Source organism: Morus notabilis, unplaced genomic scaffold, assembly GCF_000414095.1.
Source record: "Morus notabilis unplaced genomic scaffold, ASM41409v2 Scaffold989, whole genome shotgun sequence".
In the NCBI taxonomy this organism is placed as follows: domain Eukaryota; kingdom Viridiplantae; phylum Streptophyta; class Magnoliopsida; order Rosales; family Moraceae; genus Morus; species Morus notabilis.
The window spans coordinates 35,744-61,509 of record NW_010363328.1 but is presented as its reverse complement, the minus strand read 5'-3'; the positions used below and the strand labels follow the sequence as shown (position 1 = coordinate 61,509).

At 35.0% G+C, this 25,766-nt stretch overlaps 3 protein-coding genes across 3 annotated transcripts; 1 reads left to right on the top strand and 2 right to left on the bottom strand.

Moving 5' to 3' along the window:
• Positions 1–6: 6 nt before the first annotated feature.
• LOC21400989 (pentatricopeptide repeat-containing protein At4g21065) lies at positions 7–16,183 on the bottom strand. Its single transcript, XM_010104236.2, has 3 exons — positions 16,097–16,183; positions 1,178–2,134; positions 7–835 (listed from the first exon to the last, which is right to left on the bottom strand). The coding sequence occupies exons 1-3, from the start codon at positions 16,181–16,183 to the stop codon at positions 8–10; spliced, it is 1,872 nt and encodes a 623-aa protein (XP_010102538.2). The 3' UTR covers position 7.
• Positions 16,184–16,344: 161 nt separating this feature from the next.
• Positions 16,345–19,922, top strand: LOC21400987 (polygalacturonase). The gene is made up of 9 exons (XM_010104234.2): positions 16,345–16,675; positions 17,137–17,268; positions 17,391–17,558; positions 17,649–17,669; positions 17,789–17,996; positions 18,432–18,513; positions 18,598–18,706; positions 19,308–19,424; positions 19,511–19,922. Exons 1-9 carry the CDS (start codon positions 16,364–16,366, stop codon positions 19,736–19,738), a joined length of 1,377 nt encoding a protein of 458 aa, XP_010102536.1. The 5' UTR covers positions 16,345–16,363; the 3' UTR covers positions 19,739–19,922.
• Positions 19,923–21,266: 1,344 nt separating this feature from the next.
• LOC21400986 lies at positions 21,267–21,957 on the bottom strand. The gene has a single exon (XM_010104233.2). The coding sequence runs from the start codon at positions 21,693–21,695 to the stop codon at positions 21,357–21,359; it is 339 nt and encodes a 112-aa protein (XP_010102535.1). The 5' UTR covers positions 21,696–21,957; the 3' UTR covers positions 21,267–21,356.
• Positions 21,958–25,766: the final 3,809 nt, after the last annotated feature.

Here is a 25,766-nt window from a genome sequence, read left to right as displayed (position 1 = left end):
CTATACATTACCAATGATCCTTGCAAGTACAAGAGCCATTAACAAATTTATGGAACCAAACTCTGTCCCTGACAATAATTTCCCGCTCATAAATCTTACTTATAATCTTGGTCACTTCATGGCAATCACCACAAATCCTAATACTATTCACTACTCTGATAACGGCCGGTGCTTTTGTCTTCCATAACCCATAAGCAATGGCTAGCCTCACACTGTGCTCACCATGAGCATTCTCTTTTTCTTCATTGATCACTTGGTGTAGTATCTCTACAATAGATGGTTTATATCCGACTCCCCGAATCCTATCAGAAATATCTCTCAGAACTTCTCTCAATTCCTTAGCCTCGGGATGGGAGCGATCACCCATCGTGAATTCGTGAATGATGCCATTTACCTCTATGGAGCTGCAGGCAGGGATAGGTCTGATTCTCTTCTCTTTCATCTTCGCTCTAACAAGCATCATCTTCTCCCATTGCGAGACTGATGCGTACAAACTTGAGAGAAGGACATAGTTCTCTGCATTTAGTGGCTCTAATTCAAGAAGCCGCTCGGCAATAAGTTCGCCTCTTTCAAGCATCCTGCTTTTATTGCAACCCATGAGCAATTTTCGCCAAATAACTGGATTTGGTGAGATTGCCATGTTTTGAACGAGAGTATGAGCTTCTTCTACCAAGCCTGCTCGACATAGTAGATCGACCATACAACCATAGTGCTCCGTGGATGGTTTGGTTCCAAATCCAAGCATGCGTGACCAAAACCTTCGACCCTCTGAAACCAAGCTGCTCTGCCCACAAGTGAATAGGACGCCGAGGAAGGTTCCGCTGTCAGGCTTCACCTAAAGATATATCACCGAGATCATTGAGATTGAAGAAAATAAATTTCTGACCTACTAAAGCAAAAGTACGCATTTAAAAGTGTCAACAAACATGTTTTTAGTTAGTCGATACAGACTGAATGGTGCATGATAAATTTACAAGTGATAAAAGCCGAAAAAAAATTGGTTTCATATTCAATCATCTAGTTCCCTTAGCTTCCTCCATCATAGAAAAAGCCTTCAGAGCTTCTTACGAAAGGCCATGAAGAGCCAACCCCACAATCATTGAATTCCAAGCTCGATAAATTTACAAGTGATAAAAGCCGAAAAAAAAATTGGTTTCATATTCAATCATCTAGTTACCTTAGCTTCCTCCATCATAGAAAAAGCCTTCAGAGCTTCTTCTGAAAGGCCATGAAGAGCCAACCCCACAATCATTGAATTCCAAGCTTTTGTATCTTTCACAGACAATTTCCTGAAAATTGCTTTTGCCTTTTCAATCCACCCGCACTTTGCATACATGTTAATCAGCGCAGTACCAAGCTCGAGATCAATCTCGATCTTCTTCTTCTCTGCATACACATGAACCCACCTACCCAAGTACAACGAACCTGCACAAGTGCACGCAGAAACGATACTCGCCATTGTAACCTGATCGGGCACAACACCAGCCATTTGCATTTCCCTGAACAGGCCAAAACTCGCGTCAACCAATCCAACTCTCGCGTACCCGCCAATCATCGCACTCCAAGCAACCAAGTTTCTCTCTGGAATTTCATCGAACACCAACCGAGCATCCCAGACCTCCTCGCATTTCGCATACATGTTCACCAACGAAGTCTGAACAAACGGGCTTGAACCAAACCCCGACCGCAAAACACGCGTATGAACCTGCCAGCCTTCATGAGAAGCCGATAGAATCGAACACGCCTTAAGAACAAACGACAGAGTAAACGTATTCGGTCCCGGGTACCCCTTACGAATCAATTTCTTGAACAAATAAATGGATTCCTTTGATGGGTTTTCGACATTGGAACAACCCCTTATCATGGCATTCCAGCAGAAAATGTTTGGACAGGGGATTCGAGAGAAAACTCTGCGGGCGTAGGCGATGTCACCGACGGCGGACAGGGCGCAGAAAGCGGCGATTTTGGACAAGGCGAAAGAGAGAGCGGAGATGGGAAGGAAGCGAGTGAGGACATGGGCGTGGATTTGTCGAAGGACTCGCATGTTTGGACATTTTTCAATCAGAGAAGCGATTCGTTGTTCTTCTTCCAGCTCCTCTTGTTCGTCTCCTTTGCTCTGGGCTATAGCTAGAGCCTAGAAGAAAAGATAGGTTTTTGTTTTTTAGGTTTTCGAGTATTGTTTGGAAAGCAAATTCCCCGCCAAAATAATTTTTTTTGGCAAAGTAACTTCAAACGGAAGCTTTATTTGATCTCTACACTATTTATACTTGTACCTTGGAGGCGGAGCCCTAACCATATATAAGAGCTATCTCTAGACTATGATTAGAGCTGTAAGTTTGGGTCGGACTAGATATGTCGATTTAAGACCCGTCATTATTAATTTCAGTTCGGTTTAACTTAGTCTTAAATTTTTTAGGTTTAAGGCTGTGCCGAGCTGATCTTTTCTCATTTAGCCTAACCTAAACATCACATTTTTAAATATTTTTTGAAACATACCTTATAAAATTATGGGCCAATGCTAAATTTTTTGGACTTAGAGTTAGGTTGGGCCGACCCTCTCTCTTTTAGAGTTGGACATTTTTTGTTGAACTGCTGGCCCGGGCCGGGCGGCCCAAACTACTTCTAACTCTAATGGACCAACTTATTGGTGTCTAATGTTATTTTTGGTGTTAAATTTGACACCATATATATCAGTGATATTTTCTCCTTCTCTCCTTTGTTTTTCTCTTTATTATACAAATTTAAGAAGGATTTTTGCGACATTAAAATTTATAGTTGTTTGAGTAACACCTACACAACATAAGTATTTAGATCACTTCAATTGTGGTTAGATATTTGATATGTATGCCAAAGATCGAGCTAGCATATGAATGAATAAGTAAAGTGAAACATCGAAATTTATAATGGTTCACTTTTCACTTTTATTGTGAGAGTTACATTTATTATGGTGTTTGGATTTACAATATATAGAGAGAAAACATTACAAGGAAAGCAGTAAAGCTTGAGAGAGATATAGGGTGGGTTTGGTATTGCTTTTAAGAGAGAAAAAACACTTATTGAGAGATCTAAAATCTAAAAATTTGTTTGGTAAAACAGATTTTTAAACAATTTTCTCCTAATATGAAGCTAAAAACAAAATAAGCCTTTAGGCTGATTCTGATTTCAGCTCATGCGGGAATCAGTTTTGAGAGTTTAATGAAATTTTTTATTTCTAATTTTACCCCACTAAAATCTGAAATTTACCACTAATTTTCATTTCAGATCTCTCCTCCACTCGTATTTCTCATCCTCCTCTGCGAAATTTTTTTTGAGAGTTCTATCCTCTCTCCTCCTCGCCGTTCGAAGCGAGGTTCCCCGGCTCCGTTCACCGGCCTCTCTCTCCGTTCGCCGGTTGAACTCTCCGTTGGCCTCTCAGAGCTCGTTTGGTTTCTCCTCCGCCCGATTGTCCGTTTGCCGGTCTCCCATCTCCTCCTCCGACTGTCGGGACAGAATCAGATTCTACCATTGGTGGTGACACTGATGGCAAAAGTCTTCCTTCTTCTACCTAGCAGGGAATAAGAACAAGTCCTCGACCCCTGACCGTTGGATGAAGTTCTTAAAATCCAACGGCAATGGAATCCTGCCCAGATCTGACGATGACAAACAAGGGCGGGAAAAGGAAGAGTCGCGATCCGAAGGCTCACATTCATCATTTCGAAATAAAACCTCACGTCAACACAAGAAATCGACCGACGCGACAGTTGCGTCCCTCAAGGAAATCCGAAGCATCTAGGCCATCATTGCGGACGAAGGCTCGGGACCGGTTTCCCACACCCGAAGCACAGAAGTACGACCAAACCTAAGCTCGAGGCCGCCTAAAAGGCTCGACCTGGGGGGTAGCTGTTGTGTGAGAAAATGTGAAGGACATGTGGAAGAACGATAATATGACACGTAGCCTTAACTACTCCCCGCAAAGCAACAACCCTCAACGCCTGGGGCTCCCTCCGATTCCGTTATAAAGAACCTAAGTGAAGTCCAACTTAGGACGTCGATTCCTTCTGGTGTCGACAGATCGAACCGTCAACCTTAGGACATAGAAATCCCTCGACGGTGGAACCAACAGCCAAGAAGGACAGTTGGGTTAAGCAACACTGGCGACGAGCGGAATGCTCTTTGGAGAAAGGTCTGACGTGGCAAATTACGTATAAAAGTGGGGGATGACTGCAAGGCAGGCATTTATTGTGAACCCTTAAACCGCCCCACAGGGGACAGAAAAGGGTTACAGGAACACACAGAGCCGTAATATAAGACTAATTGGCTGAGTGAATAGTACTCCAAGTGATTAGTGGGCTACGACTAGGCCTAAAAAGGGAGAGCACTTGAGTGCTTCTACCTACGAAGAAAATCAACCCAGCGAAGGAAGCTCCCAATATAAAAAGGGCAAGACTCCATACAGGAAAGGGGTTGAGATCTAAGAGAAAAAAGAACGAGAAAGAACAATTGATGTAAATTGTAATCCCCTCAAAAGAAATATACAACCACAGTGGATGTAGCTCTGATTTTATAGAGTGAACCACCATAAAATCCCTTGTGTTCTTTATTTGTGCATATCTTTTTATTAACGCACAATACATCCCTCCAACAAATTCTCACAAACATTCAACACTAAGGCCGGTAATCCAACGGGAAACCCAGAGGTAACCCGGCCTATTTTTGTTGACGAGAAATCACCGTCAACACTAACGGTGGCCGATAGATTGGCTATAGTTTGTTTTCCTCCTTTGTGATCCAAGCTCAAGATCTTGTCAGGAAAATTTCGCCTAGATCTAGTGTCATTTGTCTTTTAAATGCTGTAGCACGTTATCAGCTTTGGTAACTCCTTTTCTAGCATTTAGCACGTTATCAGCTTCCAATTGTCGTAAATGCTGTGAATTCATTTATTTATTTATCTTTTCACTTTGTGTTCCCTTATATGAGCTTATTCCAATATAGTCTTGTGACCCTTAAACTAATGTTTGGATTAATTAGCGTAAAGAGAAGGGTTAGTGCTTGGAGTGCTATTAGTTAATAAGCAAGGTGCTTGGAGTGCTACCTTGACTGTCTATTTAAGTGTATTTCCGCTAATATTGTAGATTATTTTCTTTCAAATCTGCTTTCACTTATATGTTGCCTAATGGTGGTAGCTTATTTAGTTCTTTGGATAAAGGTCATTGCGGTGGTGGAGAGTACCAAGCCATGTCTCTTTTTCACGAGAATTGTAAGAAAGTTGTATGTTCAACTTCAAGGAGAGATCGTTTCATGCTAGGAGACGTGGGAGAAAAATTCTAGTGAATAAGATTGTCCCATAACTCTAGAGTTCAGTTTATTCTTGAATTTGATACTACGTTGGAGGACAATGTAGAAGCAGATGAAGCTTCACTATCAAATTGCGACAAGTTTAATGAACACGATTTAATTCTTTTAATGACTGTCAGTTTTTTGAACATGAAGTGTACTTTTTTGTTCAACAAATTGATTACTCACTAATGCTCTTTTTAGTTGTAACTATATTGTGAATGAAGATATGAAAAAAAAGAATTAATTATCATAAATTTATTGTTAAAAAATTTAAAATCATAGCATTATATTTTTTTTAAGTTAAATAAATATTTCTAAATGCCAAAAATAATTAATATACTTAAGTTACATACTATGTCTATTTTGGTCATTTTACATATCCACAGCAATTCAACATCAAAATTTACCAAACGTTATTACACTGATTTTAGAACCAGTACAACTATTATAATTACAGTTTACCAAACACTCAGCTGCTTCTTGTAACAGCTGCTTCTTCCTTCAGCACAACTAAAAGCAATTTTTCTAAAATTCACAGCAATACCAAACTAAGCCATAATAGAGGATAAGGAGATAGTAAGGTAGCTAAGGACACATGTTTTATATTTAATTTGGAGCATGTTGGAATGTCCCAAATGCTGAAGGGAAGCCTCCTTTTATAGCTACCACCTCTAGTTTCCTGATTGCAGTTAGTTTACTTTTTCTTAAATTAGACTAAACTTTTCTGATCTCATGTTTAATTTGTTAATTTTCATTGTATAATTTGAATCTTTGATGCTCTGGACTTTCTTAATTGTGATTTGGGTAAGTGCCTAAAATCTCAGAATAAAAAATTTATGGGAATATTTGATTGAACAGTCGACTCCTATGTTATGCCTTGCAGTAGTAATTAACTCCAAGTTGGGTTGTTCTTGCATTCGAGTCGTTTCCTAACCATCTATAGTAGTTGAATCCTTGAAAACGGTCTCTTGGGTTATCAATAAATACATTTCATATTCTCTCAAATACTTACGTTGCACGGAAGGCTGATTTTACCAAACAAAATTCAAATATATATAATTGACAATTCGGTTCATATAATTTAAAAGGCAATTCAACTTAACGTAAACTTCTTAATTTTATTTAAGACGCTAACTATTCATAATGGATGTGAGACCACAAAACAATATGGATGGTTTTGTTCATCTTGGCTCAAATACTAAAATCTTGAATCAAATTTACATAAGTTGATAATGAATATTTGAATAGTAACAACGTTTTGTTAATTGATCATTTTAACACTTGCAGAATAAGAGTCGATCGGGCATGATATGTGACTTTTGTCATACACTAATATATAGATTGATTAAACACATACTCAAAGTATGAAAATTTGAAATAATTGATGGGGACGAGCATAACATAATCATGAACAATTTGACTAGAAACAATCAAGTAGTGTTATTTGAAAGTATACAATGTGCCAGCAAAACAAAGAAAAAAAGAATGAAATGTACTTGGGGAGTTGCTAACTTAAAGGTAGCGTAAACTGAATTAATGGTACATGGAATAATCATTAACATTGCTTAACTAGTATGGGAATTATCATGTGTGTGTTAGATTCATACACACACATATGAGAACATCTAAAAATATCCTCTAAGTTTTACCTAAATACAACATTTATTCTTGGGTTTTTTAAAATTCAAAAAGTATCTATGTGTTTTTTAAACAAAGAAAAAAAGTATCCATTATTTTAACTTTTATGGTTTAATTTATTAAAATGACTAAATTGTTCTTATATTATTATTTAAACAGAAACTGAGATAATGAAGTCCACGTGTCAAACAGTGAATGCAAAAAGTGATAAAGAGAGTGACAGAAAAAATGACACTAACATTTTCCAATTAATGAGAAAATATACAAAAAAATCCCATGTGTTTTGTCAAAATACCACTTTCACTCTTTTTATTATGCAAATACCTAAAAGACTCTCTGTGTTTATAAAAACAGACCCAAAACACCTCCCTGAAGTAGTTAAATTTTTGAAAATGTTATGATTCCCATTTCAATTTAAATTAAATGTTATTTTAGATATGAAATACTTAAATAAATATTTCAATCAAAGAAATACTTCAATTATTTTAAGAGTTTTTCATTTTTAAAATTGATATTATTTAACATTTTGATTTAATAATGTTTTAAATTATATTAATAAAAACTGGGAATAATTGCTACAAGGGTGTTTTGGGTTTGTTTTTATAAATACATTGGGTGAGTATTTTATTTGCATAATAAAAAGCACAAAAATAGTGTTTTGACAAAATACATAGGGTGTTTTGTGTATTATCCCCATATATGTTTACTTTTATGATAATTTTTAAACATTATACTTTTAAAGCTAATTAAGTCCCATGCTAATTAGCTAGTTGAATTGGTGTTTAATGAGTGTATTGGTTGACATTTATATATTGAGGGATATGTTAAGATAGTAAAACAAAATAAATAAATAAAAAAAGATATTAAAAGACCATGTAGCAATTCTATTACATAGTAAGTTTAGAGGTGAAAGTTCGGGCCGCTCAACTGGGTCTTGACGGTCCGGATGGGAATTTCATAACCAAACTCTTTCTTATTAAACTCCTTTCTCGTTCCCTTGTATAGCTCATTACCATACAGTTTTCATTATGTATTCTTTGAAGTGTCTAGGGAGCTTAGGAGTGAGCCAATGTGTACAAATAGACATACTAGCCGGCCCAGGCCGAAAGGGAGGAGGGTTGGCCCAACTCGACCCTAAAACGCCATGACATGCGTATCGGTCTGGCTTGAAATTTATAAGGTATTTTAAGATTTTTAAAAAGGGTGTTCGGGCCGGGTCAGTCTGAGCTGAATAAGATTTCAGGCTCAAAACCTTAGCCTGGCCCGATCCAAACAATTAAGTCAGCCCGAACCGGGCCAACAGTGTTAAGCCGACCCATTTGACCTGGCCTAAACTTTTGTTAGAAATGGTGTCCTATAAGTATGAGATGTAATAGGATATTTATTATTTATTTAATAAAAGAGCTTATTTGTTATTTTATGTAAATATATTATTGAATATTCTATGAATATGATTGTAAATTCCATGATTATTTATGTGACCTTAAATCTTGTATATAAGTGTTATATGCGAGATGATAATATTTAAGGATAATAATCAAAACGATGTTCGTAATGAATTTAATTTAAGTTTAGAATCTTTAATTAAAACATTACTAATACATGTTATTCCCATTTAGAATAGAATGATGTTATCCACACTATTAATATGACGAGATATTGAATGAGTGTATTACGCATAATGAGATTGTGTGGAACTGGGACACAGACACAATATGAATTTCTGATAATTTTCATTAAGTATAGAAATTCTAATTGAGTCTATCGATGGTCATATATAGAACGATCTTAATCTTAAGTTATTAGTAGACTCATATTTATGAATTTGTGTCTTTTGATTTATTCGGTACAGATTCTGAGATGTTGAATTCTACTCCTTGCATTTTGGAAGTGAGTAGCCAAGAATGTTATTATACAAGATGGAATCCATTCTTTCTTGAGAAAGAAATAGATAAATAATTCTCTTGTGGATTGATTCGGTACTTGGACTAGTAGGAGCTTCGATTCATGAATTTGTTTTATGAATCATTGTCCATTAGAGAATCAATGGTATTCAAGGATAAATATGTAATTATAAAGGTTAACGGATTTTACCTAACTCTAATTATAAATTATTTATAAAGGATTGATCTATAAATAATGACTATATCAAATAGGCACTTCACAGTTTAGAAGTAAATTATATCTATAATCACGAGAGTGTAATTTCAAGTTTATAGTAGAGTAGCTTTTAGAATTAATAGAATTAATTAATTAATTAAAGAGTTTTAGTTAATTATTAATTTTATTGGAGTTTGAAATTATAGGTTCATGAGTCTCCGCGTCATCCTTATAATTCTATAAGACACTAAGGGCAAAATGAGAATTTTAGAATTATGAAATTCTAAATAGAACGCTCAAGAATAATTAATTGAGCATTAATTATAAATTAAATAATGTGATTATTTAAATTTGAATTTTAGAACACACATGTGGAAGAGTCCACATGGTGTACACGCCCAGTACTATGAGAATCCCTCTGGGATTCAGTTGCTTCCTCTCTAGTTTATCCAGTTGACTTATTTGATAAGTTGTCTAATTGGAATTCAAATTAAATTAAGTTTAATTTTAATTAGAATTTGAATTTGAGTCGAAATTGGGCTGCTAGATAATGGAGAATTTTTTCTCCTTCCCTATATATAATTTGCGGCAACCATATAGAGAAATATCCTTGTGGTGGCCGGCCCCTATGGATAAGAGAGAGGGGATTTTGTTTTAAAATAAAATAGAAGTGGGAGATAATTATCAAGCTTTATCTTGGAGATAAAGTTTAAATTTTTTCTGGGAATTTGACAACTACTCTATAAATAGAAGATTGCAGAAAATTAGAGAACACAATTTGTTGCCCTCCCTAGCATGTAGTGGCCGGTTTTATAGATAAGGAAAAGGAAAATTTTCTCCCAAATTCCATGTCGTGCATGTGTTGGTGTTTGTGGAAAACTTGAGTGTTTGAGTACTAATCCCGTTTTATTTCAAGTATGTCCACACACACGTCTTTGTAGATTTAAGGAATTGACGAGGAAGATTCGGCTATTCTAAACATGCTTAGAGCGAGGAACGTTCGTGGTCAAAAAACTCAAGTTATCGACCTAATCGTTCGCTAGGTAAATTTATTCATAAATTAATTTGATTACTTTATTCGTGCATAAATTAATTTATTCTATAGAGTATCTAAAAAATTTATTAAAATTTTTGTTATACACGATCTACTAGATACACACTTCCGCATAAAAAATAATTTTCAAAACCAACAACTTTCACCTCTACGCAGGATAATGAGAGAGATTTTGAAAAAATGTTAACTATGTAATACAACATGGGAATTCTATGCTCCATTACATAACCAATTAACTTGAATATGTATAAATACACACACATATTGTGTGTAGCTTTTAGTTTTAATTTTTCTCAATTTATCTCTATATTTTTAGAAACTACAAGCACATTTTTAAATTTTGAAACTATGCTTCCATTTCTTCCTTACAGACTTTTCAATCAGGCAAAAAAAAAACCTTTAATTAGATCCATTTAATTTACATTTATTTTAGAAAATGTTTAGAAAATATATTTCAAACAATTAGAAATATAAGTTTTTGAAAAAAATAAACACTAAAATCTCAAAATACCTATAGGAAAAGCATAAATCAACTTGAAAAAGAGACGACAGATAGGGGAGAGGACATGAGAGATAGCTGCGAGGGCAAGACCAGAGATTTCAATTTAGTTGGGCCTTCCCCGCTACAGTGCCGGGTTCGCTATGGCCCGGCCTTCTACTGTTACGGGCCGGGCCGACCCGTCACGTCTACTGGGCTAGGACTGGTCCTCATTTTCCCAACCCACGGCCCAAACACGGCCCTGGCCCATTGAAGGCCCAGGCACGACCTAGGCATGTGACGGGCCTAACAGTCAAAAGAGGTCCTGTAAGTGGCCCGGCACGTCACGGGCCCAACGGTCAAAAACAACTAGTCCGAGCCCAGCCCGTGACGTGCCCAACAGTCCAATTCCAAAAATCACTCTCTAAAACCCCTATAAATACCCTACCTCCCTCACAACATTCTCAACTCTTCTACGTCACTCTTAACTCTCAACTCCTCTCACTCTCATAACTCTATTTCTCATATTCTCACTCTGATTCTTAACTGTCTCTCTTGATTCGTAACTTTCTCTTATCTTTTTCATTTACAAATTTCAATCAAATTGAAGACATCCTGAAAAACAAAAGTACTCTACTCATTATTTTGTATAATATTTTCTTATTATTTAATGTTTATTTACATTGTTTATTGTTTATAAATATTTTTGTTAACATTAATTTTTGTTTTTTTTTAGAAAATGGTGGAATCAAATTTTTCTGATTTTCTTGATTTTGGAGATCAACCATTTTATGAGAATGAAATTTTGATGCACAACTCCAACCCCACTAATGCGGATAATGTTCCGGCTGAGAACCAATAGGTGCACAACGAGGATATTGGAGAACGTGCAAGGAAAAAAAGATCTCACACAGCTCCTGTATGGTAACATTTCATAGAAGAGCTACGACAAAATCTAAAAATAGGTGAAATTGAAATGCGTGCGGTTTGTAAATATTGTATAAAACACTTTTCCAACAAAAAAAGGTGGGGGTACCGGCCATCTTGATAGATATTGAAAAGCATGTCTACCATTACACTAAGGTGGTAGTGTGGACTCCCGCCAACAAACACTTCCACTCATAAATTAAGGTTTACAAAATTTTTCATATGATGCACAACGTGCTTGTGAGGCACTGGCTAAATTTTTAGCTTGTGCCGAATTACCATTGTCTTTTGCAGATAATGTAGCATTTGACGAATTTATTCAGACTGTATTTTGTCTACAATTTAAAGGGTTAGTAGAAACACAATTAGAGCTGATTGCATGAAAGTTTTTTTATGCAATGAGACAATCACTTGTTGATAATTTTAAGTATTTTAATGCTATAGTCTCTTGCACATATGATCTTTGGGAGGGTTGTAATAAAATTGATTATTTATGCATCAAGGCTCATTATGTTGACGAGGATTGAGTTTTACAAAAGCGAATTATTGTTTTTCGTTTATGTCCTTTTCCAAATAATGCAAATGTTACTTTTTCTACTATTATGAAAATTTTTAATTTTTATGGCATTGAAGATAAAGTTTTAACCATTACTTTTGATAATGCATCAACAAACACATCTGCTACCAATATGTTTAGAGCAAATTTAAAACCACCTTTTAGTAGAAAATTTTTTCATCAACGTTGTGCATGTCATGTCATGTCATATCTTAGAGGCGCTAATGTACGTACAAGACTGGGACGATGCAAGAAGACGAATACACCATTATACATCTGATACACTTTTAGACTATTTTTCAAACTTAGACATAACAGAATCTTCTGGTACCAATTCGGCCACAGTGTAATTTAATTATTCTTGTAACTGCAATTATTTTTCCTTCGCTAAGGTTTTGTCCCGATCTCCTCACGGATTTTACTTAGAAAGGTTTTTAATGAGGCAGTCATTTATGTGTACTTATTCATATTATTTCAATTCAATAAAATCACATCTTTTGGGGGCATATGATAAATTTCTTTTTTTTCATTAAATATGATAACAAATGGAATCTAGTCTAATCTGGTCGACCCGTGCATGCTCAACGGCCATAAATTGTACCGTTCAGCTTCACCAGCTTGAAAAGAGCCTAGGCACAGGCTCGGCCCTGGCCCCTATGGACAAGGGCCGGGGCCAGGACTGGGCCTGAGGGTCTTCCCTCAGGCCCGACCTTGGCATGACCTGTACTGTACATGGCCTTGCATGGCCAGCTCAGGCTCGTGGCGGGCCTGGGGTTAGAAGGGCCATGCTAGCCCGACACAACCCTTTTGACACCTCTAGGCAAGACTTAGGTGTTGGGAGATTTTTTTGAGACGGTCTAAGATCACGACACACATCATGAACCTTGGTTGGAGTGAGGAGGCCGAGGCCAGGGCATGCGAAGGGATCATGCCCACCTCGATCGAGAGAATGAATGGAGCTCGATTGAGGGATGAGACCGAGATTGAGACTGACAGAGAACTCCAAGACATTAGGACCAAAATAGACCGAGATCAGGGGAAAAGTGAGAATGGTTCATGTCAGGGAGAGGATCTCGAGATAGTGACACGTGTCCCGTATTCCTCTAATTAATGCAACCAACCCGAATATATTGTGTTTAAAGCGAATAACGAAATTGAAAACTCATCCTTCCTCTTATTAGGGGCAGCGAGGAAGGATGAGTTCTCAATAAAAGGATGTACACATACACATTTAATATATATATATATATATATATAAATAAAATATTAAAATAATCATTAAAATCATATTCATATATATATATATATAAGTACATAAATGATCAGAGTGCAATGTACATTGATACGTATTGTAGTCTAATTTTAATGATAAAAGTCTCATGCACATGCCTCATATATAATGTACGATTGACTTAGATCGACACCCTAATTAATGACCTAAACAGTAAATCAAGTGTAATCATCTTATTTCTACCGTAATCGTGTTTTTGACAAATACTCCATGATAAGTTAGTTGTGTACCTAATTAATTATCAAACTTAATCCAATGATGTATATGACAATTAATATTTATAAATATCCTTTCACCTAGGCCTACTAGTGAATATTAAACGTAACTCGCTATTTTTTTTAAAACGTATATTTATATATATATATATATATATATATATATATATTAGATAGAGAAAACGTAACTCATCTAATTCTGAAGTGATATATACTTGTGTCAATTGATAAATAGAATGAGAATGAATAAGTGAACTGAAGAATGATTATCTTTTGCTTTTTTTGCTAAGAAATTGTTCCCTTTAATTTGGGACAACCTGAATTATATATGATCCCCTTTGAAGAAACCTCTTGGATTTTATTAATTAGTTTTAAAACTAAATTTCCATTACACACACACACACACACACACACACACATATATATATATATATATATATATATATGCATATACCATGCCACACGTCCCAATTAAAAAAGAGGCAAAAAATAACAGAAACTATTATTTCTCGCATGAAGATATATATATATATAGAGAGAGAGAGAGAGAGAGATTTTGATGATGGCAAATGGAAATAATAATTAGCAGTAGACAAAAATGTATATGTCGCCTACTCGGCTACTCCAAAGACCCATATCTATTTTACAACAAATACGGCAACTCTATCTCTACATATTGTTGAGATGTTAGCTTAATTAACATGACGAGTCTTTCCTACACGCTTTTAAAGGTTTCTGTTAATGCCACACATGATACATATGTATGCATAGTATTTGCATTACCAATAATTACTATATTTATCATTTTTCTTTCATCATTTTTTTAATATATTTGTATTACGATTGATCTAGCATTTCTCTTACTAATATTTAGTACTATTAACAATTTCAAAGGTTTTGATCATTGAGTAATTAAACTTCTCCCTTAAATGAATTTCTATTTGAGTCATGAGATGCTAATGCGTAATAATTAGGAACATCCTAATAGGCTAATACTTGATAACTACAATAGTATGTGTACTTCTTAAAGGGAAAAAAACGGAAAGTGATCAAAAGACAAAGGGTAATTTTTGGTTTATAACACTAATTAAAAAGGAAAATTGTTTTATAAATAAGACTAATTTTAATTATTTTCTTTTGTATTATGACGAGTAGTTATTGTAATTACCAGCCATCGATCGATTGCTTATTGTGCAGATTATCATTAATTGTGATAATTACTATGGATTAAAATCATACATAGAAGTGACAAAAAAAATAATAAAAGTTTTACACATGGGATATATTTTTTTTATGCTGCATAAATTAAAAATTAACACAAAGCAAAAACATATTTTATTTTAAAAAAAGAGTAGTGCCTATTATCCCTTTTTTTCCTAAAAAAAAAAGAAGGTAACCTTATTTGATGTCCCACATGCACACGTAAAAGCTATGCAATTCGCACAAGCTGATATTCTTTTTAACTTTAATTATATGGCAACAGAAAATTATCCCCAAAATGCAATATTATCCAAATACAATGAATATTTATATTATGATGTGTCATCTGTGATGTAATTTACCATAGACATGAATCTCATGCATGACTAGCTTCTCCATACTCTCTTATCATTTAAAAAAGGGATTACACAAATTTTAATCTTACGTGCTCCACTATTATAAGTTCTAGAATATATATATATATATATATATATATTATATGAAACAAAAAAAGAAACAGAAAAAAAAAGGATGAAAAGAATTAGAATATTGAATTTTATTCTGCAAATTCTCCAGGTCTTGATGGTTTTCCAAATTTATGCAACGTGATTCATGTTTTGAAATACATACAATATATAAAATATATCTATATATATATATATTTATTTACATGCATGGGCAGTACGACTTCTGTGTTTATATATATATATATATATATATATAGGCGATTAAGATTTTGTTCATACAGATTATTGGCGATTAAGGTATATTTGTAAAAGTACCTTCCAATTTATTTATTTTTTTTTACGTAACTGTTAATAGGAGATAACGGTACTAAAGGAAGGAAAAACATCGGAACTAAATGGGCACCTAATTCCATCCAAGTACTTAAACAATATGCTAATTAGATAAATAAAATAACTCGAACAACATTGAAGGTAAAAATATGATGGGACTGGTCAGTTTTGAGCTTAATAAAATTTAAAGTTAATTAACTTAATTAATGCAGCATATTTCTCAATACGCATAATAACTTGTAGCTTCCTTTTTGGGCAAGACAAAGTCATTCATGTCATGACTTTCTGCTAGAAAAGTTCACTAACAAAAGGGCAATAAAATCATTGCTAATTTGTTCAGCAAAATTCAATGCTTATCAACTTCTCATACTTGCAAAACCAACCACTTAATTATACATACATACATATATATATATATATCCGTATTGCATGCAGGTTTCCAAATAAATACAAGACCGTATGGGCAAAAGTCAGATTTTGCCCAAAGAAAAACGTCTGAATCTCTCAAGTATCTGAAACCATACCTGAAGAAGAGTCATGAAGGAGAAGGCCCTAAAAGCCAACTCCCCGCCGTCCTCAACTTCTTCCTTTCTCTCTCTATAAATATACATTTTAGCCCATCATATATGATATGTCACACAAAAACATTATATACATACACACACACACACACACACAAAACCTCTAGCTTATAGTAATATATCCCTTGATCAACTTTCCTTGGTATAACATACATACAGTAATAGATTATGGCCTTTTCTCAAGTGCATTTTCTCTCATTGATCTTGATCATGATCATGACATTGCTCTTCTCCTTTGTGTCATGTAACTTGAGCAACTTGCAAGAGGTGGTCCCACTTAATCATCATTATCTTGTTGAGGACACTACAGCTCATGAGAGTGGTGATGATCATGATCATTTCCAAGCTGCTTATCCTTCATACTTCAACATGTTTGAAGATGGAAAATTCAAGGGCTTGATCAAGGAGACGACCGATGTTCTCACTCTGGAGAGTGTTGATTTAACTCCGACTTCTTCTGTTAAGAAGGTGAATGTCAAGAAATATGGAGCCAAAGGTGATGGATCTAATGATGATACAGAGGTAATAACTTTTGTTTTTAGTCCACTAATATTAAGAGTTTTAAGAGGTTTATACAGGAATTCTATGGTAGGAAATGAAAAATTAAATAAATAAATACCGGTAAAAAACGGTTATTTTAAACCGTCTGATCATATCATAATTGTATTTTATTAGGAAAAATATGGCAGTTTAACTGAACTTGACGAAAATCTTAGAATTTAAAACTATGCGTGTCAGAACGGTATGTTTTTTTCTTACCCTACTAAAGAATTTTTGTTGATTATCACGAATATGCTTTTCTGCTTCCTTTTGGTACATTTGAGCTAGCTACTATAGCTTATATATGCCTAATTCTTCAAATTATGTGCATATATTTTATGTAAGCTTATATATTGTTTTCTCTGTTTTTTCTTATTTTGATTGCTATGTCATGAGTATTTACATGGGTTATCTTTAAATTTTGAATTGGATTTCTCTTTCAGGCATTTGAAAAGGCTTGGAAGGCAGCTTGTTCCTCTAAAAAAGGGGCTGTCATGGTGGTGCCTGAGGACCATAACTATCTTCTAAAGCCGATAAGATTTTCGGGTCCTTGTGAATCCAAAATTACTTTGCAGGTAAGTTCCAATATGTAATATGTGGAGTCCAGTGAAGAATGGAATGTCTTAGAAGTAATATTGAAGGCTTGAAGGAAAATATATCAGATACATGTAATTCACTGTTTCTGGAAAATTTTCAGATTCTGGGAACCTTAGAAGCTTCTGATGATCGATCCGACTATGAGGAAGACGAAAGACAATGGCTTATGTTTGATGGAGTTGACAATTTAGTAGTGTCTGGTGGTGGAACCATCAATGGAAATGGAAAGATATGGTGGAAAAACTCGTGCAAAATCAATGAAGATTTGGTGTGTCATTTATATGTCAATCTTATAATTCAACTTTTTTTTTATAAGATCAAATACTGATTTTGTTTTTACCTTCCGATTGATTCGCAGCCTTGCAAGGGTGCACCAACGGTATGTTAATTATGTAAACTCACATCTACTTTAAGGTCTTAGGTAAGGGGCTTTTCTCACCACCTGCTATATACGAAAACTTCTTTAAAATTATTTTCCTGGAAATATTTTCTTGGCAGGCAATCACCTTCTACGAGTGCAAGAATTTGGTAGTTAAGGACTTGAACATCCGAGATGCACAACAGATGCACACGTCTTTCGAGAAATGCGTCAACGTTCAAGCTTACAATCTCTCAGTAACTGCACCAGAGAAAAGCCCAAACACTGATGGGATCCATGTAACAAATACTCAGAACATGCAGATTTCAGATTGTGTCATCGGAACAGGTATATAAGTATGCTTACAATTAAGTTTGTTACTTTACCAATCGATCCCAAAAGCTTAAACTGTTAGGAGGTATGTCAACAATAATTTTATACTTTAACACTCCTCTTTACGTGTGGGTTGGACAATGGGCAATCGTGTGTGGGTAAATTAATTAGAAAACCCAACACGTGAATATTTAAGCCCGAGATATATTAAAGACCCAACACATGATGATAATTTTAAATGGGGATAAAGAGTACAATTATGAGGGTTTAATCTCAGGACCTCCCGCTCTGATACCATGTTAGTTTACCAATCTATCTTAAAAACTTAAGTTGTTAGGAGGTGGGCCAACAATAATTTTATACTTTAACAAAGCTATAAGAATCTGAAATTTATGGTTGCTGAACTTCAAAAATAATAATATATAGCTTATGAAAATCTGTGTGATGAAGGTGATGACTGCATTTCAATTGTAAGCGGGTCGAAAAATGTGCAAGTCACGGATATAACCTGTGGACCTGGCCACGGAATCAGGTTCAAACAACTTAACCTGTTTTCAAGTCTCCAATTTCTAGAACCCCATTAACATTATGGCTTGAATTTTCATTGTGAGCTCAGTATTGGAAGCTTGGGAGCAAGGAATTCTGAAGCTTATGTTTCAGGTGTGACAGTCAAAAGAGCTAAGCTTACTGGCACTACAAATGGAGTCAGGATCAAGACATGGCAGGTACAATTTTGAGAAGTTCTTCAACCCACATCTTGGTCTTTCCAAATTTTATGATCTGAGTCTAGAATGGTCGTTTTCTGCTCCTGCTGATGTCGTTCCATTCATATGTCACAATCTCGGTGCTCATCTTCATATAGATTCTGCTAAGCTTCAGGCTCTCTTGGTTTCATTATTGCCCTTGGATCATACACTCCTTTTTCATTGCTTGAATTTTTTTCCTTAAAGGGTTTTAGCGAGGGTTCCTTGAATGAGAAGTATATCATAACAAGACAAGGGAGGTTTAGGTTTTTATTATGTTTTATTTGTTGCTTTTGGGCTCTTTTTGGATTTTTTTCCCCTGCCTCTGGTAGTGATTTTGGTTGTTTGAATTTTTTGTGTATTTTTCTTTTTATTTGATAAAGATCAAGTAGAGACTTGGCACACTATGGGCTCGAGCAGGTGTCAACATAGTTGGGATGTGTATTAGATCCCAAATATTAGTTGTCTTCTCTATCTCACTTGATATATATATATATATATATCCGAATCCAAGAATTCAATAATATGTACAAACTTCTTGCAAAACCCAAAACTGAATTTGTCCATTTTATGTAATGTCCAGGGAGGGTCAGGATATGCATCCAACATAACATTTGCCAACATAGAGATGAAAGATGTGTACAATCCCATTATTATAAATCAAAACTATTGTGACCAAGATGAACCATGCAAACAACAGGTAACAAAAACCTTCACTTTTAAATCCAACTTCTACCCTTTATTTCCTTGATTGAATATAATCTAAATCATGAGTTAATCATCCAGCGCAAGGCAGTTCAAGTGAAAAATGTGCTCTACAAGAACATTAAGGGGACAAGCGCTTCATCCATGGCAGTAAAGTTCGACTGCAGCAAAGCCTTCCCATGTCAAGGGGTGACTCTGCAAGATATTGATCTGACACTTGAAGGAGAAGAAGAGGAAAAGGAAGCTAAAGCTGAGTGCAACAATGTTGAGGTTTCGAATATTGGAACAGTGTCCCCACAATGTGATTGAGAAGGAAGGGAAAATTATGATTCTTGCCTTGATGCAAGAACAAGAATGTATGCATATACCAATAGTTATAGCACATTGAATTATAGCTAGTCTGACTCTGGTATATGGTCATCACCAAAATATGACATACATAAACTACTATTATTTCTTAATCAAATGATAAAATTGGGGTTAGTAGAAGAAACTCATGGTGAAAATTATACTGTAATTATCTTATTGTATCTCATTGTGTTCATAAATAAAGTTTACATTCATATTCTATTTATGGAGTTTCTGTATGTGCAACAATATTCCATTCTGGTTTTAGTTCTATTTTTTTTTTCATTTCACTTTGACCAGTACATTTAATCAAAATAAAGATATAAAACAGGCTTGAAACTCTAAAATATATGGCACTCTGTTATATACAGATAGTTCTCGACTCAAGTAGACTCAGTATACTTATAGTTGCTGAGACTTAATTGAAGTCCTCTAATACTTAGATGCATGTTAACATATAGTATATATCTAATATCCTGTAAACATTTTTCATTCACTCTAAAAAAAAATGAAATACAAGAGAAATCAATAAAAGAAAATGTTCCCTTTTCAAGATTTAGATCTGGCTAATATCAGAAGTGGTTCAACTTTAACTGATATAAATAAGTCTCTCTTAACATAACTTGATGAAAAGTTGCGCCTACCGATAAAATTCTTTTTCTTACCCTATAGAGAATTCTCCGATTTAATAAACGCTAGAAACTTGGCCACACAGAATAATAAAACTGTTGGAGAAAAACTATGCAATTGGTGGCCCCAGGCAAAGACTTGCCTTTACATGCCCTTTATCTTTTTGAAAGTGGGGCTAGTAACGGTTAGTCTGGCAAGCCTTTGCTTAGAAAATGGTTAACAGATTATGAAGTGGAAGCTTACAAAAGCTTTTAGCTTTTGGAAAAGCAACGGCCTGATATTGGTGAAGAATTAGAACCTGTTGTACTTTTCTCATCAAGATGCCTAAAGAAATTCCTTCTGTTATGATGTACCGAAGAATAATTCTAACGGTTAGTGGTAAAGTGTGTGTGTGTGTGTCTCTATATATATATATGTGTGTGTATATATTATATTATATAACATACCTAGTAGTCATTTAAAAAGGAAGATCTAGTATTGGATATTTGCCCAAAAACATGCCCAAAAGTACCTAACATGGTGTGCTTATTGCAATCATGTCTTATGATACCATGTGTCCCCCTGAAAAAAGAAGAAGAAAAAAACACCTGATTGAGCCCAATTAAACAGCCCTAATCTATATCGTGGGATCAAATACTGAAAAATGAAAAAAGGGATATTTTCCATTGAACAACATTAACCTAGTTTGTCCGGTATTCCTGGAATAGATAACATGAAAGCAAAAAAATTGAAAACCAATTACATTTTAAGAGGGGAAAAGAAGCTTGTCATAGAAAACACAAATCAGTTTACAATGTAACTAACTTTCTAACACTAGTAACACACCTATGGTAACTGGAAACACTAAATATTTAATAAAAATGCACTAAATGACTTTTTTTTTTTTTTTTTGCCGCTTCAACAAAACCAATTTTTACACCGACCCTTAATGTGTTATCTCATGAATGTTTCACTTCTCTTCTGCCGCTGCTGCTGCTGCTGGTGGCGGTTGTGGTGGTGCTGGTGCTGGTTTTGACTCCTCTGCTGCTGCTGCTGCTGCAGTTGGGATGCCACCATCAATGCAGCTCCTGCACTTCCTCTCAACCCATCCTTCTATGTCATGCTCTCCGTTGCCACCAAAGTGCCTTCCCCCGCATAGCCGAGCTACAATCCCCGCAATCACTCCAACAATGGTGATCACTGCTAAAACCACCACCAGTGTCTCTATCGACCGGTGCGCGTACCGCTCTGAGTCCTCGGACACAGCCGCCGGTGGTCCCTCCACCATTGGCTGAAGCTGATCACTCATCCTTGTCTTGAAGAAGATTTTGTGTTCTTGTGTTTGTTTCCAAGTATTTTGTGAACATGAATGGGGGGTGATTTGGGAAAGTCTAATTTGGGAAGTAGAAGTTCACAAAGTAGAGAAAAAAAGAAAAGAGTAGAGTAGGAGAAATAATGAATGTGAGGACTATAGTGGTGTATCAGATAATGAGAAAGAGCTTTTAAGTTGTGCAAAGTAAGTGCAGTTAAACAAGGCAAATGAGAGCACAAGAGTAACACCAAAAGCTAGTTTAGCTTGGCTTAGAGAGAGAGTAGAGAGCTTTGGATCTTCTTCCAGTGATTATATCTCTGCTAGCTTTTTGTTAAACTTTACTTTGGATTTTCTCCACTAAGATGGTGTGGTTTTTGAGGTGCCAAAACATGAATGAAGGCCCAAAGCTCTTCAGTTCCAAACTTTTATTAAATTAAAGTTCTGAGGGTACTTTTAACATTGTCAGTAAGTAGTGCATCTTGAATAAGCTCTGCCTCTGCCACAATCCCCAAGCGATATATATATACATATAATATTCATTTCGGTTCCCAATTTGTCCTTAGTGGTGTCACATGTTAATGTCCAATATTTGAACCCAAGAACCAAAGTAAGATTTCACTAGTTTTTTCTTCTTGAAACTTTCCACAGCTCCACTGAATTTACTATTATCCTATCTCATTGAGAAGTGAGAACTATGACCCTCTTCCTCAATAACTAGTTCTAGTTGGCTCATTTGTCACCGTGTAAAAAAACTTTTGATAGTTCTACCGAAAAAATAAAGGAAAAAGAAAATTTTAATAGGTATAAATCACTTGATATGTCAATTTGACTGAGTGTACCATACATTTCTGACCCTTCAGGATTCATATAAAGGAACTCCTGATTCCTGACCAGTTTGTCCTCACACCATGACTAAAATGTACAGCAAATAAGACCTTAAGTTTTGGGTTGCTTGTTATGCATAAGATATATATTAAGGGTCTTTCTTTTTCAACAAAAAATGTGGTTACTTAAGGTGCTGGAAATAGTGCTCTTTAACTTGGAAAGTTTCCTTGCCATATTCTTTTAACCTTTGCCTCTTTATGGTTTCCTTTTGTTACATTCATCAAAGACTTTTTGTAGGTTTTGGAGTCTGTGTTTCCTCATTCTTGTAATCAACAAAAAGGTTCAACAATAAACATCAAAAGACCATCAGAAGGGATATGCTAACTATCATGTAACAGTATGTGATTAGATTTGAACTACGTAATTATCATTATCAGCGATGATACTTAACATGTTTCTCCAACTAAAATAGTCATGGCATAAGTACCATTGTTGGGTTAGAACTTGATTTTGAAAATTTTAACTTACCTCTTATTCGGTTCACCCATTTGAATTGCGGTTTAACTATTTTTATAACAGTATTTTTACTCACAAAAATTTGAATTTATGTTCAAACCTAGAACTAAACAGGCTATTAAGCAACCAAAGTTTACCCTCCCTTGTGCCACTTCTAATTAATCGAGGGATAGTAAGTTCCTTAAGACTTGAAACATGCAAGCCTCTTTAAAAAGTAGCATATAAAAATTTCTTGCTCCTTGTTCTTTGGTTTTGCTGGTGAACATTTTTGCACTTCTTCTAGTTAGTGTAGGTTGCACAACTAGAAAGCTACTTTATTCTTATGATTAGAATTAGCATATGGAAATTCTGATCTCCTCATGTTTGTCTTTTGGAGATTGTGTTATCTTTATTCTTATGATTAGAATGGGATAGCTATGCAACGACACTCGAGCATCTCTAAGGAAACTCTCTAACTTTGAGTTAAATTCTAATTAAAATGACTGAAAAGCTATTTTAGCTAGTAACTTTTTAGTGAGTCGCTCCAACCATTCTCCCTATCTTAATTCTTAAGTAAATATAGATTATGTTAATATTTATTGAATTTAAAAATATAAACAATTCTATTAATTTACAAAAGAATATTTGCATTTATTACAATTAAAAGAATAAAATAATACAAAAAATAAAATGGCTAGTCTCTCCATGAGTATCTCCAAGGAAACTCTCTAAATTTTAGCTAAATTCTAACTAAAATGGCTAGAAAGCTATTTTAGCTAGCAACTTTTTGGTGGGTCACTCCAACTATACTCCTTATTTTAGCTAAATATAAATTATTTTAATATTTATTAAACTTAAAATATAAATAATTTCATTGAACTTACAAATGTAGTGACCAAGAAAATCCCAGAATTTAAATAATGAAATTCATGTATTTAAGTCAAGGATTTTTCCTGGAAAAATATATATTATGTACATTTTTTTATTGAAGGATTTATGGAATTAACATCTGCATTCCTAAATTCTGTAACAGATTTCACGTTAAGTTCACGTTTTTCCGATCAAGTAAATTCGATCGATAAATTCTCACCGTACTTTAAAACGGAAGAATTTCCAATACAGATACAGTTTGAGAATCTTAATTTTAAGAATCTCCAAGCACAGTACAAACTAGCATCCAGTACCCATATACAGGAGAAAATAACTGTCAGTATAATTTTGGACAGTTTTAATGAGTAAATTTAGAAAGTAGACAAAGGTACAAGTGTTAGGTTTTATTTTCCTCTCTCCTTCCCTCACTTGGCCGGCCAAACTTAAGGGATTATAGCAAAAAAATTTGGCTAGTGAAGTGTGCTAGATGGATTTCATGATGGGATTGAGTCAAATCAACTATTGGACATGAAATGCTTACACCATTCCCTCTTGAAGCACTCCACCGGCCAGCCACAATAAAGGGGGGGATTAATCCAAAAATCTAACTAATTAAGCTAGTTTGATAGGCTTAAATAAGAACTAAGATGAGATCAAGTAATGTCTATAAAGGTGCGACCATTAGTGCAAGCATTATGTTAGCCATTTGTGCACATCTCCTCTCATTTCCCCCACACCCAAACCGGCCACACCCTCCATTCTCTCTCAAATATTTTCTCCTACTCTCCCAATCTTGAGCCACTAGCAAACCATAGAAGAAGAAGAAGGAGATCAAAGGGTCTAGGAGGAGTCTAGACAAGCATTTTTTTAAGGGTATAACTCTAAGTCCTTTTTTTTTTCCATGTTTTAGTAAAGTTTGAAATGTAGAAATATTCCTCTTAAATTTCCTTATACTTTCTAGTTCTAAGCCAATAACAAATCTGAGAGGAGTTCAAAGGTTTTCAAGGGAGAGAGAGAGTTCTTCAAGGGTAAGTTCTCAAACTCTTTTCCATTAATTTCTAGCCAACTTTAAGCTTGGATTTGTGGATGTAAATTTGTGGTTCTTGAGGAGATGAGTTGTAATAAGGGTGTGTGAGTTTTATATTAGTTTTGTAAGCTTTGAGCTTAGTTTGATGTGGTATGCTTATGCTTGATTTAAACTTGCTTACTTCCGGTTAGAGGAAAAATTTCTGATTACTTTGAACGCGAAAATGAGGACCCTAGAGCGAGATTTTTTGGTGTTTCAAAGCTTAAACTTATAGCCCTCGACGTTTTGAATGTTTTCTGTGTCTATGACAAAACTAATTTTAACTCTAAAACCAAGTTTGAAGCCATTTTGCAAAAACGGACAAGCTGTCCAACACAGTTTTAAAAAAAAACTGGCAGCCACTGGTTCAGCCAAACGGGATCCTTAGAGGCTGAATCTCGATTTTTCACAAAAGAGACAATTTTAGATTTCGACGAGAGGAAGAAATTTCATGAAGAAAAGATTTTCAAAATCCAAACCTAAGAGGTACTAAAACACAGATTCCCAAAACGGCACAGTTTTTGACTAAAACAGTTTCAAGAAAAACAGCAGCTACGGTTTTCAGCCAAACGGGGCCTTTAGAGGCCGAATTTCAACTTTCACCAAAAATGACAATTTTAGATCTCGACGAGATGAGAAATTTTCATGCAGAACAAAATTTTTAAATCCGACTCGAAGATATAGTAAAACGCAGATTTCAGAAACTGCACAGTTTTTAACGAGACAAAACTAAAACAGTGTCGGTTTCAACAAAAAGTTATAAAAGAACCCGAGATAGAATTTCAGTAAAATACAATGACATTAAACCTCAT

Coding starts and splice junctions, on each gene's coding strand:
- LOC21400989 (XM_010104236.2), bottom strand. CDS start 16,183: ATGTATATTTATAGAGAGAGAAAGGAAGAAGTTGAGGACGGCGGGGAG. Junction 2,135..16,096: donor CCTTCATGACTCTTCTTCAG/GTATGGTTTCAG, acceptor CTTTTCTTCTAG/GCTCTAGCTATAGCCCAGAG. Junction 836..1,177: donor CTATGATGGAGGAAGCTAAG/GTAACTAGATGA, acceptor ATATATCTTTAG/GTGAAGCCTGACAGCGGAAC.
- LOC21400987 (XM_010104234.2), top strand. CDS start 16,364: ATGATCATGACATTGCTCTTCTCCTTTGTGTCATGTAACTTGAGCAAC. Junction 18,707..19,307: donor TCAGGATCAAGACATGGCAG/GTACAATTTTGA, acceptor TGTAATGTCCAG/GGAGGGTCAGGATATGCATC. Junction 19,425..19,510: donor ATGAACCATGCAAACAACAG/GTAACAAAAACC, acceptor TTAATCATCCAG/CGCAAGGCAGTTCAAGTGAA.
- LOC21400986 (XM_010104233.2), bottom strand. CDS start 21,695: ATGAGTGATCAGCTTCAGCCAATGGTGGAGGGACCACCGGCGGCTGTG.